We start from the raw sequence: 15,124 nt of genomic DNA on the forward strand, positions 1-15,124 counted from the left end.
ACCGACGCCTAGTTTAGAAGTTTGAGGACAGTTTCACGATGCGTGGAATCTCCGCACGCCGCATGCAATTTGCATAAAGTAAAAGTCAGTCTACTTAATGCAAATGAGCTGCAGCCCTCTCCAGGTAAACACACCGGATCACAGCTGGAAACGCACTGCAACCGGACCAGCATGCCACATGCGGCGCATTTCCAGCTGCAATCCGGTGTGTTTACCTGGAGAGGGCTGCAGCTCATTTGCATTAAGTAGACTGAACTCCAGCGTGCAGAGATTAGGTAGGGGATAAAAAAAAATTGGATAAATCGTGAATCGAGATTTTTTGTGAAAAAATCGGAGATTATTTTTAAAGGCCATATCGCCCAGCCCTACAACACTGGTACGAAGCGTCCCAGCATAGCTCTTGTTTTTTGACAAAACCCTCTTTTGTCTAATAATTTTTTAGTAACATTGGAATTTACAATAGTGGACTACAGAGCACCTACCAAGAAGCTCTAATACAGCAGATGTTTATCTGACAATCCAATAATTAAATTTAAGGACATGATTCTGTTAGTATTTACTTCAGTGCCATATGCCAACACAATAGAGACCAGCTCCTCTGTTAGCCTCATACAGGTGGACAATCTTATTGATAGAACTTCAGCTTTACTATGTACATCAGCTGACACTGTTGTCCCTATGAAAAAAAGGCAATAAATGATAACATAATAGCTCCATGGTATAATGAATAACTGTGTCATCTTAAAGTCTTATTAAGAATACTTTTTTTTAAACCCAGAACATTCACACGACAGTGGACGTAAACAAAGGATCGGGCTTGGGTCCATGCTGATACCAATCAGTTAAGAACTTCCTTTGCTCCGATTCTGATCTTAGGACTGGGACATCCCTAGCATTAGGTGCATAAAATGTCAAAATATTAGGAAAATTCTTATTAAAATGTTCATTATTAATATGGACGCATATTTTCTGTCGATAAATTTAATCAGTAAACACCATTCATTGTTTCAAGTCTACATATTTAAATTACCTGTTTTAAAGAACATTCAAATTGAATTAGGACTAATAAAGTGTAAGAAATACTGGAAGAGTAAAAGCTACAAGGCTTACAACTCAGACAAGATGTTCCCTCAGACTGAGATCTGGGAAATTAAAAGGCCAAGTCAACACCTGGCAGTCAGGGTTCAGGGCATATATCCCAGACTTTCCTAGATTTTAAATGACAACATTACTTCATGGGGATTTCCTTCTGGTTCCTCAGAGAAAAAGCTATGATGCTTTACGGATTTGCAAAAAAAAAAAAAAAAAATCACACTTTAAAATAAATTACTAACATATTTTCATTAAAGCATATTGTACATAGCAAGTACCTGTTTTTTCTTCTTCTTTTTGTCTTTTTTGCTAAGATTAGCAAATGGGTCATCCTCCTGCTGCTTAGCCTGTTCTGCGATGGCATCCTCAGCACTCTAAACGGTACAGCCAGAGAAAAAGGCAAATTAACACAATGACCAAAAGCAGAGAATTTAATTGCTTTTGAACTGAATTTTGAATGGCTCCCAGGGTGCAAATAAAGTATTTTGAATTGAATCGAAGAGAAAGAGACAGGACTGTGGACGACAAACATACCATCATCATGTCACCTCCATCGCTATCTTCCTCCTCCTCCACACTGCGTGACTTCTCAGCAGGTTTACCTTTCTACATGGACAGAGTTCAGTTGCAAGAGTTATTTAGTGCTGAAAATTAAATAAACATGCCAAGACCAATATCAACATCAGCACATATCACTTGCCTTGTGTAGCTCTTTCTTTCCCTTCCTTTAGCTTCTTAGCATCATTTATTTTTGGACTACAAAAGTTTGGCTTTTTATCTAGGAAATAAATGCAATTAAACATACTGTATGCTATTTTGTATAAGAAATGAAAGTGTGGAAGGCCTTACAGCTGTTCTTGTGTTCTGTTACAGCTATTTCCAGCCACCAGTGATTTTGATTCACACAGAGCCTTAGCAGTCAGGAATACTGAAATACAACCCATTTTTCCACCAGAACACCCCCCCCCCCTAAAAAAAATTAAAAATAATTTTTTTTTGGTCTTTTAGTTCTAAACCAAAAATGAAAAAACTGCCATTTCTCCATGAGTCTCTATGAAGCACTTTGCAGATGATGTGGTTGCTTCAGAAAACGTGAACGTTAGCTTAATGAGATTAGACTAGATGGACACTTTATTCCTTCCCGTGTGGAAATTCACTAATTGCTGGTGACAGCATTTTATTTGAGAGGCATCAATGAATATTGTGGAAACTGTTACAATTATTCCATATTCCTTACCTAAATAAAGCAGAACATACATGCCATATCATTTAGAATGACACAGGGGAACATAGCATCAAACTGCAAAACATTTCTGAAACCACACACATATTAACAAGCAAATAAATAGATAGCCAAAAGGTTATGATACAGTATTATAAGTAACTGCAATAGCATGCTATTCATTCTAGCATAATCCTGGGATAGCTTGGATGGTGGAACAATTGCTGCTTGAAGGGCTGGGTTTATCAAACAATTAATGTTAAGTGGTGAAATCGGTTGAGTGTCTGCGCAGTGAAATTTATGTATTTATAAAGATTTTAAACAGCACTCACCCTGGACTTGGCTTCAGCCTTCTTGGTGTTCTTTGTAGTTTTCTTTTCACCATCATTCTTCTCTCCTTCATTGTCCTCATCAGACTCTGTCTGAAAATTCCATAAAAAATGACTGCAAGTAAATTTTTTGAAAGGTCTTCACACTGAAATTCTGTTTTGAAAAGGACCTGTAGGTGTCAGGCAGAGGATACAGGGAGATGACAGTCTTGACATTTTGCCCAAGATTGAGTGAATAAAATGCAGTAGATAAAGTGCCCAAACTTCCTGTATTAAAGAGACACAGAAATGGCCAGAAGTTTTAGACTGTAGATTTATGCAGTTTTCAAAGGAGACAAGACACTGCTCCCTAGACCAAATTCAAAGCACTGTAAGATGCTTTACATGCATCATTAGCCTCTTGTGTGTGGAAGTCCTATGTACAACAAGCTAGTTTACAATGCCATATTTATTAGTATTTGGATAATAGGAAGAAGGGTCCATGCATTTAATTTACCAGCAACTTTAGATAATGGTGTGCTTCTACTAGTATTAGTACTAGAAGGCCATTTTTCCTGTTGAAAGGGAGTTTTTTTCATTCCAGTGTCAAGGTTGCTCAAAGGGAATCAAAGGTTATGTACGGTTTCTCTACATATTCTAATATTGTAACCTTACAATGCCCACAGAATCCTCAGTAAATGAGCTTTAACTGACTAGTTACAACATTAAAACCACCAGCCTAACATTGTGTAGGTCCCCATTTTGCAGCTTCAGACCTATTGAGGCATGGAGTCCAAAGAACCTCTGAAGGTGTCCTGTGGTACAGGCACAAAGACATCAGCAGCAGATCCTTTAAGTTCTGGAAGTTGGGAGATGTGGACTCCATAGATCAGAATTAACTTCTAGTCCATCTCAGAGATACGCAGTCAGACTGAGCTCTGGGGAATTTGGAGGTCAAATCAAACTTTAACTCTTGCTAAAACTGTTTCTAAATAAGCAGGGCTGATTATCCTGCTGAACAACACTACTGCCATTGCCTTCGTCCATTGTTTCATGATCCATCTCTGACTCTGAGACTCCCAATGTAAGAGTTTTTGACGGTGGACAAGGGTGGGTATGCACAGTTGACCTCCCTACAGCTAAACAGTACCATACACAGCAAGCTGTGATGTCTTGTTTCTATCATAGTGAGGTAGGTTGCTGATTGGAGATTGTCGTTGTTTCCTGTAGTGAAAAGCACTACCACAAAGAAAGTGGAAGGAAAGACAAAGTAATCTATAAACTGCAGTGGTATATACCCACATTCTACATCCAGTGAGTCATACCAGTGGTGCAGTAACTGTTCTGTTGGATAAGATCACAGAGGCCAGCCTTTTGCTTCCTAGGTGCATCAAACAGTCTTGGGTGCCCATGACCCTGTTTGTTGGTTCACACTTTGGCCTTCCTTGAAAAACTTTTGGTTGGTACTAACCTCACAGGACCTGTGATTTTTCAGATGCTCTGGGACAGTTTCATGGTCATCACAGTTTGGTGCTCGTCAGCTTCAAGAATTGACTATTTAATTGCTGTCTAATACATTCCACCACTCAACAGGTGAGATTGTGATGAGGTAATCAATGTTACTCACAATACCCATAGTTTAATGTTGAGGATGGTCAATGTTATCAACAATGTTTCAACAGTGCACTTCTCCTCAGGGCTCAGAGGTCAGAAATGGCATCAAACACCAATCAATCAATCAATCAAAGTTTATTTCTATAGCCCTTTACAACAGCGCAAAGGGTGACCAAAGTGCTTCACAGTGAAAAACAAGAGAATTACTTCAAAACAATACAGTAACTTAAAACAGGACAAAAAAAAATCACACTCGCATTCACACCTACGGGCAAATTTAGAATAATTAATTAACCTCAGCACATTTTTGGACTGTGGAAGGAAACCAGAATACCCAGAGGAAACCCATGCATGCACAGGGAGAACACGCAAACACCATGCAAAAAGATCCTGGGGCGCGAACCAGGCATCTTCTAGCTGCAAGGCAAAAGTGCTAACCACCACACCACTGTGCAGCCTGTAAAATATACCTAGCTACCCAGCTATAGAGAACGTCCGGTCACCCCTGTCAATTCTCAGTGTCAATTCATGGTATTTGCAGATGCGGCTCTGTTCATTCTTCAATAAAGCCACACCATCTACTAGGCGGCTGGTTGCATTTTCCCTCATATTGCATGCAGAAAAGCACAAGAGGAAACAGCAGCTGATGCTGTATCACTTGTAGGATCCACCAGCCATTATCAACGGTGAAACAGAACCAGAGCAGGATTTGTTTATTCCCCTGCCTATAGCTCTGGAGCCCTAAAACTTCTGCAGCCACAGGTTGGAGATGGGCTCTCCTTTTGACCAGCGAAGCAAGAGGGACACCAGGACACCACGCCAGGTGTGGACCATGTCTGGCACGAGGGCGCAAAGCAGCAAGTCAGCAGGAAGCAAGCACCAGATCAGACTTCAAAGGATTCCCCTACACAGACCTCCAGGATGTGTATTGGGCCTGTCTCAGACAAGAGACTGGTTTAAACCCCCAAGTACCACCAAGCCTACAAGGGACCAAATGACTGCCAATAAACATTCAGACTGATTCCTGAGCCATTGAAGGGGGGAGCCCCAGAAACCTGGAGGACAACTTCAAAGAAATTTCCACTCACTGACAAAGGAACTCTGGACTCACATCAGAAATAACAAAGACAATCATCCCACAAATCTGGACTCACCTCCTTTATATGTACATTCATTTCACAGAACAAATGAACTTTTCAATAACTTAACGGTCAATCTACATAATGTCTTGCCTTTTTTTGTCCTCCCTTTTTTCCCCAGTAAATCCACTATGTGTCCACCTGCTCATTCAGCATGTTATTGTTTTGACACATACACCAGATCTGGGTGAGTCTCATTCTGAGGGTCAGACAGTTAGGATTACTACAGCAGTAGAATCTTGCTTTTCTCCTGATTTTCCTAATTATACTTAACTTCCTTTACTTTAAGTAACATTTTAAATGCAGGAATTTTACAGTGTGCTGTTAAAGCTACAAGCATTACCTGTGAGGGTATCATAATATCTATGCCATTGTTTGGTTTTGCTAACTGACTTTCATTACAAATGCATAAACTTGAATAAAGTAAATCTTATCCACCCTCATGTTAATAATAGTATTAACACATGTGACTTGCATACATTAAAAAAAATGAGAAATTAGAGCACTGTACCATTTTTGCGGGTTTATCTTCTTCATCCAAGTCCTCGTTCTCACCATCATCACTCTGGCTTTGGCTGAGAGCAGCAAAGATGTTCCCCCCCTAAAGGACATCAGAGATGCTTTATACTGACAACATGTAGAGTTAAGAGGGTAGATTTTAAGTAGTGTACCTATGTAGACTCATGACAAACCTTTTTCTTGCTTCCTTTGCTGGGGGCAATGACTGTGTAAACAAAAGACATGTACACTGAGAAATGATGGCACACGTGAGAATAACAATGATCTCATTACAGGCATCAGTCTTAAAATATCATACTTGGCTCATCTTCATCATCGCTTGCTTGCACTGAGAGCTTTTTCAGATTCAGCATGACATCCTCATCATCGTCGTCATCTGCATCTTTTCCTTTCCGCCGGTCTTTTTTTTTTTTCTGGGGCTGAGAAAAAAAAAGTAGTTTCAAACTCTCATTCTGGATTTTGCACAGGCTAATGAAGCAATAGGTCATAACGTGGTCAGTGTTGTTCATACGATCACAGTTGGTGGGTCAGTCCCTTTCAATTCAGTCAGGATTCCGTAAACATGTTGCTGTGCTTTCTCAGATTTAGTTTAGAGTTTACTATTTAGTTGGGACCCAAAGTTAAATTCTGTAAAATATTTTGAATACATTTAGAAAATGTTCTGTTTTCAGACTTGAGAATTTTTGTTTTTAAGAATGTCTTACCTGGGAAACCATGCTAAGAGCTCCATATCTCCAGAGATACAGCCATTATTTTTGGTGAAGACACAGACAACATGAAAGAAACTTGTAACTTTGCACCTTCCATCATTTGGATTTGCTGGAAGCAACATGTCTGTGTCCTGGCCAAATTTCATAGCTATGGAGATACTGAACCCTTAAAATGGTTCCCAGGTAAGATGTTTTTTGATGGTGGAAATACAAAAATGCCCACGTCTGAAAACACGAAATTCTCAAAATTCAACCAAATATTTGACAGGAGTAAGTTTTGTATCCCTAATAACATGAGTTAACTTTGCATAAAACGTTGTTTGTATTATTTTGTTTTTTGGTAAGTTGTTTTGATTGGCATATCATCTCATTCACCTTTGAAAGTTAAAGATGTACAGTACCAGTCAAAAGTTTGGAGACAACTTTTCAATCAGTGGTTTTTATTTATTTTAATTATTTTCTACACTGTAGATTAATACTGAAGACATCTACAAACTAGAAAAGAACACATATGGAATTAGTTTGTCAACAAAAAGTGTTAAACAAATCAGAATGTTTTATATCTTACATTCTTTAAAGTAGACCTGTTTGGCTTTGATGAGATCTTTCACTCCCTCCAGGAATTCGCGATGTTACGATGGTGCGAATTCACACGAATTCAACCAATCTCCGTGAATTCTGCATGACCTTGCAATTTTGTCCAATCACCGGAACTTTTCCGCAATTTTGGCCAGCCTCCCATGAGTTTCACCAATCACAGCAGTCCCCAGCGCAAACGTAATGCACGTACATCACCGAATTCACTTCCTTGTTTTGTGTTTAAAGATGCAGACATGTCCCATTCTAATGTCTCTCATTTACCAACAAAAACTACTGCTGAAAATTGTGCAAAACAATTAATTCCCTGAATGTTCTTCACCAAAGCGGAAGTAAACTGTTTTACACCCATGCAATATTGTGGTGGAATACAAAAAATAAATAACATTTTTTTAAAATTATTGATTGATAAACACTTTTCTACCACAAAACATATTAGGAGAGCGGCTGAAACGAGCGGACCACAGACCAGACAAATCACTGTGATGGAAATTGTTGCATCCAGATCTGTTGGAGCACTAAAAGAATGAAGGTAAGTTAGATTAATTATTCCACCAAGGAATGCAGTGGAGTTATGTGACGATCGGCATATGTGAATTATTCCTCTGTTAGCAACATTACTCAAAAACGGACTAAGGGATTGGATGAAAATTTCAGGGAAAGGCAGAAATGACACCAGGACCAAGTGATTACGGATTTGTTAAGGATTTCCCATTTAGATAGCGGCACGCTGTCTGATAGCAGCCGGTAACCATGGCAGCAAGTGAATGCTACCTCAGTGGCCTGCTGATGATCACATCATTGCGATCCTAATACAAACCCACCACTGTGGACATATCAGAAACGATACAAGGAACAATTAATTAAATTGTGGGCATGTTTCTGAGTCCCATCAATTCCCGCCGCCGCTACATATTTAGGTCACGCGATTCAGTATGTACACATGCATAACACACGCCTGTGTTCAGCACAAGTTCAGGTAATGAACAGTCTTGGCGGAACAGTAATGAACAGTACTGTGGTCTCTGAATGCTTTGTTAACTCACATGACAAGCTGTGAGCGCGTGTGAAAACGCGCGTGAAGTGAAATTAACTTTTAAAGCCACTGACAGATATGTCCAAATGTGACTCATTCAATAGTAAATTTTCATTTTGTGCCTTAAATTTATCAACCACTTCATGTTAAACCAGTATCTGGCTGCTGCTAATTTCCCACCATGGTATGCCAGCTTTTGTGTAAATGGGTTGGAGCGTTAAAGAATTAATTTCGGAACAAATATTGTTAATTACAATGTTGGAACATGTTCTAAAAGCTCAGAAAAATGCAAGTTTTTAGCATTTGCCACTGTCTCCCGCAATTTCATCACAACAAATAAGCTTAAAACATCGCAACTTACATTGCAATTTTTTACAAAAGCTGCCGCGAATTCAGGCATTTTTGGCCGCAACAATCTCAAAAAACACCCAAGAAATCCTGGAGGGACTGATTTTTGCACTCCCTTGTTATTCTCTCAGTCAGCTTCATGAGGTAGTCTCCTGGAATGGTTTTCAATTAACAGGTGTGCCTAGTCAAGAGTCAGTTTGTGGAATTTCTTGCCTTCTTAATGTGTCTGAGACCATCAGTTGTGTTGTGCAGAGGTAGGATTAGGACACAGTTGATAGCACTATTTGACTACTGCTGTAATCCACAGTATGGCAAGAACTACTCAACTCAGTAAAGAGAAACGACAGTCCATCATTACTTAAAGACATGAAGGTTAGTCGATCCGGAAAATTTCAAGAACTCTGAAAGTATCCTCAAGTGCAGTTACAAAAAACCATCAAATGCTATGATGAATGGCTCTCATGATGACCGCCCTAGGAAAGAAGAACAAGAGTCACCTCTGTTCCTGAGGAGAAGTTCATCCAAGTCATCAGCCTCAGAAATCTCAAGTAAACAGCACCCTCAGATTAGAGCCCACATAAATTCTTCATAGAGTTCAAGTAAGCAGACAAATCTCAACATCAACTGTTCAGAGGAGATTGCGTGAATCAGGCCTTCATGGTGGAATTGCTACAAAGAAGCCACTACTGAGGATGAACAAAAAGAAGAAGAGATTTGTTTGGGCCAAGAAACACAAGGAATGGATATTAGACCGGTGAAAGCTGTACTTTGGTCTGATGAGTCCAAATTTGAGATTTTTGCTTCCAACAGCTGTGTCTTTGTGAGATCAGAAAAGGTGAACGGATGGTTTCTACATGCATGGTTCCCACCGTGAAAAATGGAGGAGGTGGTGTGATGGTGTGGGAGTGCTTTGTTGTTGACACTGTTGGAGATTTATTCAGAATTCAAAACACCATGAACCAGCATGGCTACCACAGCATACTGCAGTGACATGACATCCCATCCAGTTTACGTTTAGTTGGACCATCATTTATTTTTCAACAGGACAATGACCCCAAACACACCTCCAGGATGTGTAAAGGCTATTTGACCAAAAAGGAGAGTGATAGAGTGCTGGGTCAGATGACTGGACTTTCACAGTCACCTGATCTAAACCCAATGCAGATGGTTTGGGATGAAATGGTGAAGACACAAGTGCCAACAAGTGCTCAGCATCTCTTGGAACTCCTTCAAGACTGTTGGAAAACCATTACAGGCGTGTGCAAAGCAGTAATCAAAGCAAAGGGTGGCTATTTTGAAGAATCTAAAATATAAAACATATTCTGATTTGTTTAACACTTTTTTGTTGACGATATAATTCCATATGTGTTCTTTCATAGTTTTGATGTCTTCAGTATTAATCTACAATGCAGAAAATAACTAAAATTAAAAAAAAAAACATTGAATGAGAAGGTGTGTCCAAACCTTTGACTGAACCTTTGACTTTCACAGAAACAATTACCTGTTTTCCTTGTGAGTGCGTCACAGCTACTTCGTCAGCCTTTTCAGGTTTGCTATCTGTGGCAAGCTCCTCAAAGAACTGGAAGAAAACATTTACACAACAAATCCAATTAGCATTGTGCCACAAAGATAAAACACCTTAAGGTACTTTAATGCCAAACAAATATATGAAGAGGTACTCACACTCTTTTTGCCCTTTTTATCTTTCTTCCCTTTTTTGACAGTTTTTTCTGTTGGAAGAAAGCTGATCTTTAATTTCAGAAAAAATATGAGGTAGGCATCGGTAATCTGAAAAATTTGCACGTACCATGCTGTTACACATTATTAGGACAATGAATGGCATGTCAAGTCTGTACTCCTGCATAAAAAAATTGGAAGATGAAGTGTAATCGCTCTTTGAGAGCAATGACATCCCTAAGTAAATATAAATATGAGACATGTTGTGAGGAATTTCTTCATTAAGGGCTAAATATTTAATGAATGTATTGTCGGTGGCTGCTTAAAAAACATTCATGAGAAAATGGCAACTACAAGCGAGCATAACTTTCAACGAGAAGGACATTACAATCAAACTGTAAAATTGAAAAGATAACAGCCTTTGACAATCATTAACTGGAACAATTTGCCTCCCACTAGGAAAAATAGATCAACTGTGTAATGCATCAGACCTGATGTTATTTTTGCTAACTGATTAGGATACTGTAAAGGATCCCTCCCTGTATATATAAAGTTACTCTCTTGTGTATTTTTTCTTATATCTGTACATTTTTCAATAAAGAGTCAATTTTAAAAATTTATTTAAAGAATACATAAAAGAAAACCTCTTTTCATTGTGATGTGGAGGATGAATTCAGTAATCTCAAATTCAATCTGATATTCTCATGGCATTTTAGTTTCCTTTATTTTCCTTTAGCTGCTTGACAGTTTTAGGAGCAAGTAAAGAACAAATATAAAAACATCATTCACACCTAAACATTGAATTGGTAAATGATAAATGGTCTGTACTTTCAGCCAGGGAGTATAGGCTGCACAGTGGCTCGGTGGTTAGCACTGTCGCCTTGCAGCTGGAAGAGCCCCGATTCGTGTTCCCGGCCTGGGTCTGGGATCCCTGTGCAGGCTTCCCCCCACAGTCCAAGAACATGCTGAGGTTAATTGGTCATTCTAAATTGTCCTTAGGTGTGAATGTGAGTGTTCTTGTTTGTCTCTGCATAGCCCTGTGATAGACTGGTGACATGTCCTGTCTCCTGCCTTCACCCTAACTCAGATGTGATAGACTCCAGTCCCCCATGACCATAACGAGGATTAAGCGGTGTATAGATAATGGATGAAAGCCTGGCAGTATTCAAAGCACGTCACAATAATTGTCTTTCACCTCTTCACACACACACACACTTGCACAGCAATGATGGCAGGACTGCTTTGTCATGCGACTGCCTGTCATCAGCAACAGCTTTGGGTTTAGTGTCTTCCCTGCTTCTCTGACATCTTCAAAACTCCCTCCAGTAGTGTTCCACACACTCTGAGCAGCACTGGAGCTGTTCTGAAGGCTCATGGTGGAACAATAGCCTACTATAGTCGAAACAGCAAAGGTATAGTACATTATAATACACTTTACCTTCACTTTACAGAGAAAATTTGGTTCCAGCGATGACATCTTAAAACACTCTTAAAACGCAGAACATTAGTTTCAAATAAAAAGTCTGAATAGTATTTTGATAAACTGTTATTTTCGTCATGCCCCCATGTATGATGACAATAAATCTATTCTACTCTATTTCACGTCGTTTCACAATCAATTAATATTTGTCACTTAAAATTACGACAAATATTAAATTAGTAAATGTTGACACTGACACATTAGTGGGGGAAACGTGCCTGGTGTATGTGTCGTATTATTAAAGCAAAACACGTGTTCTTGATTGCTGATATATTGCTGGTATAAAATCTAACTTCTACAGTCAGAGGCAGATTAGTTAATGTCTAACTTAGCTCATGTTTGCCTCAGTTATCACGGACTGGCTCACAGCTTCGTGACAGCTACGCGGCGTTAACGACACTATTACAACGTCGTAGTAAAGAGCAATTTGCTCTAAAACAATCTTTCACCGTAATTACTGCCTTTAGGTAACATGTATAGATTCTAATTCCTGAGAGGATGGTTAAAATTCATGAAAGACTAAAGGTCATTTAAGAGACTGGTTGTTGCCAAGACGCAGTTTAAAGTGAAAACGTGATATTTTCTATGTAGTTCTGATACCTCATGTGAACTCCTGCTCGTTAGTTAGCTGTAATGCTACTTAGCATGATGGCTAGCTTCCCACACTACATAAATATTATCTCACCAGCTGCTGGGTCGACTTCATCGTCCACCCACTGTGCTTCTTCTTTCGCTTTCCTTGGCATTTTGTTACTGTAACGTTCTGAAGATAAAGTGGCTAAGAATATGTATGTTTTCTGTCATACGGCCCAACGACGTGATGAGGCAGATGCCGGGTCACCATTAAAAGTTCTTCTTCTTCGTCTTCATTAAATTAGGCAGACTAGAAGCATCACTGGCGTATGGCTGCCACCTACTGGCTGTTATTCGTGGTCCATAGATATCCTCTATATTTTCTTATATAGTCATGTGGTTATGAAAAAATTCAGAAGTTTCTTCATATTTGTCCACTCATCCATGTTAAGTAGAGAGAAAAGATTAAAAACTGTTAGTCCAGCCACTCCTAGGTCTCTACATAGTTTCCTCCATTGGGATGATTGGAACTCCTGCTTAAGAAGAACATGTGTGGTTGAAGTCTCCCAAGATGAATTTGGGAGAGTCTGGAGATATAAATTCAAGTCTGTCTACAGTGTTCTTTATTTACTTAGTGGCTGCTGTAGCATTTGCTTTGAGATGAATATAGACCAGGATGAAAAGGACCTGAGGGAATTCTGTGTGATGATAGAAGCTGCAGTGTAACGGGGAGTCAGAGACCCAGGGGCAGACAGAAAACTCAGCATACCAAAACTGAAATGACAAAGAATATATCACAAAATGCACGTAATAAACACATCTGGAGGGAGAGAGGTAAAGGTGAATAAACTAAGAGAAGGAAGAACTAAAGCTAAACAGTACAGGGCAGAGTGGTGATAACAAGGCTCAAGGGAAACTAAGAATAGAACTACAGCTATGTTAGACAAAGGACCAAATCAATAACGTATGCTGGACAAACAAAATTCAAGACAGACTGGATAATAGAGGAGCACACAGGGGAAGGGGAACTAACCAGGGCTAGGTACAACCAAGCTAAGAAAGCTGATGGACAGGGACAATCATATAAGAAGCACACATCCACCAAATGCCAACACAGCTAAGAGCAACACAATATTATTATTAATATTAATTCAGACACAGAATGCCAGAGTAACCAAAATCCCATTGTAATACAAACCTAATATGATCACATTATTCCTAATTTAACTGGGGAGCGTAGGATTCAGCAAGGGGAAGGAGGTCCAGGCAGGGAGAAGCACAGATACTACACCTCACCTACATTTGACTGATTTTGCTAACATTGATACATTAGAGGTGAGGTGATATACCTCACCTCTAGTGAGTGGCTCAGCCCTTTGTATATTTTTCTGTTTGTGGCACTCAGTGAATAAATGTAACAGGGTCAGTAGTGCAGCAGTGGTTGTGGGTTACCTCTCCCCTTTTGTCTATGTGTTCTGAGAGTGAGGCAAGCGAAATTGTGCTGTTGTAACTTGTGTGTTTTAATGTAATATAATTCTACTTATAAGTTCTTTTTCCCATTCTAATGTGGTTATGCATTATTTAATTTCTGTAGGAGTAAAAGTCTTGTGTGACGGAAGATTTTGTGTGTCTTTCTAATGGACTGTAAAGGGCTGTAATAAACAGAGATTGCCTCCAAAAAAGATCTATGTGTCAACTGAGTTAATACAATGCAGAGAAGAGAAGCCACCAGTTACATGAAGTTTGGACACTCTTGCTGTAATCTCAAATGGGACCTGTGAATTGACCATATAAGCATGAAGACACAACAAAGATTGTTCCTTTGAAAGAAATTAGTATCTCTTAATGTCCACAACAAAGTTCTTCAAATGTTCTACTGTGTTTTTATTCAAAGTGTTTGCTGGTTTTGCAATGTTCATGAGGCGCAAAAAAGTACAGTCAGAAAAACTCTAACAATGACCAGTAAACTGTTTGAGAATTTGTTACCAAGGTGGAACCTCAGTGGATCCCTTGCAGACTTCTTTCCTGCACTTGTGACATAAAAAAGGATGACACATGGCTGGAATATGTATATATATATATATATATATATATATATATATGTATGTAACAAAACAAACAACAGATATTGCGACTGTCCCACATGTCAGATCTAACTAACATTGCTTTGAAATAACTGCTCTGAAACAAAGATGTCTAATTTCGTTAAATACATGTTACCTCGACCACTCTTCTCCTGTCTCTTCCTTGCCATTTGTGTACTGTAACTGCACACCTTCCTTCAGCTGCATTACCAATGAATGATTCAATAGGTTCGTGTCATCAGGAAAAGAATTGGTGAAAGCATTCCTTACAGTCATTTTAAATCCAAAACTCTGGAGCTGGTTAGTTTTAGGTAGTTGCAGCATGAATTACCATGATTGTCTAGACAGATTAAAAGAGAGCAACCTTTGTGAAAACTCTGGTTTTAGGCTGAACATACCTTGGTCACCCATTAATCTTGCTTTGTCGTACACCCCTCTGCCCATCTACCTCCTGTTTACCTGCCTGTTTGCTGTCTTAATTTCTTTTGTCTGTACAGCTCCCTGTGTCTTTTGGATTTGTTCTCTTAATTGATGGTTATGCTCTGTTTATTCATTGACCTGCTGTCTTCTGTTACAGTTTTGCTACAATGTTAGTTACTATCCACCTCACCATTATCTTACAGTATCCATTCATTCATTCAACCTGCCTGTTTGCCGTATGTTCTGCATTTGGATAATTACACACAACACTAAACATCACTGTGGGTTCAACCCTTGCATCTACA

The 15,124-nt window shown here is 39.2% G+C and overlaps 1 protein-coding gene across 1 annotated transcript in view; it reads right to left on the reverse strand.

Annotated features, from left to right (window-relative positions):
• The window catches only part of abcf1 (ATP-binding cassette, sub-family F (GCN20), member 1), a 27,895-nt gene extending 15,294 nt beyond the window's left edge, over positions 1-12,601 (reverse strand). The window contains exons 1-9 of the mRNA XM_023295285.3: positions 12,428-12,601; positions 10,269-10,315; positions 10,087-10,164; positions 6,193-6,313; positions 6,068-6,099; positions 5,887-5,976; positions 2,647-2,736; positions 1,627-1,698; positions 1,371-1,466 (exon numbers count right to left, since the gene is read on the reverse strand). Coding sequence (XP_023151053.1) covers positions 1,371-1,466; positions 1,627-1,698; positions 2,647-2,736; positions 5,887-5,976; positions 6,068-6,099; positions 6,193-6,313; positions 10,087-10,164; positions 10,269-10,315; positions 12,428-12,488 — 687 coding nt within the window. The 5' untranslated portion in view covers positions 12,489-12,601. The remainder of the gene's footprint in view (positions 1-1,370; positions 1,467-1,626; positions 1,699-2,646; positions 2,737-5,886; positions 5,977-6,067; positions 6,100-6,192; positions 6,314-10,086; positions 10,165-10,268; positions 10,316-12,427) is intronic.
• Positions 12,602-15,124: the final 2,523 nt, after the last annotated feature.

This window comes from Amphiprion ocellaris, chromosome 15, assembly GCF_022539595.1.
Source record: "Amphiprion ocellaris isolate individual 3 ecotype Okinawa chromosome 15, ASM2253959v1, whole genome shotgun sequence".
In the NCBI taxonomy this organism is placed as follows: domain Eukaryota; kingdom Metazoa; phylum Chordata; class Actinopteri; family Pomacentridae; genus Amphiprion; species Amphiprion ocellaris.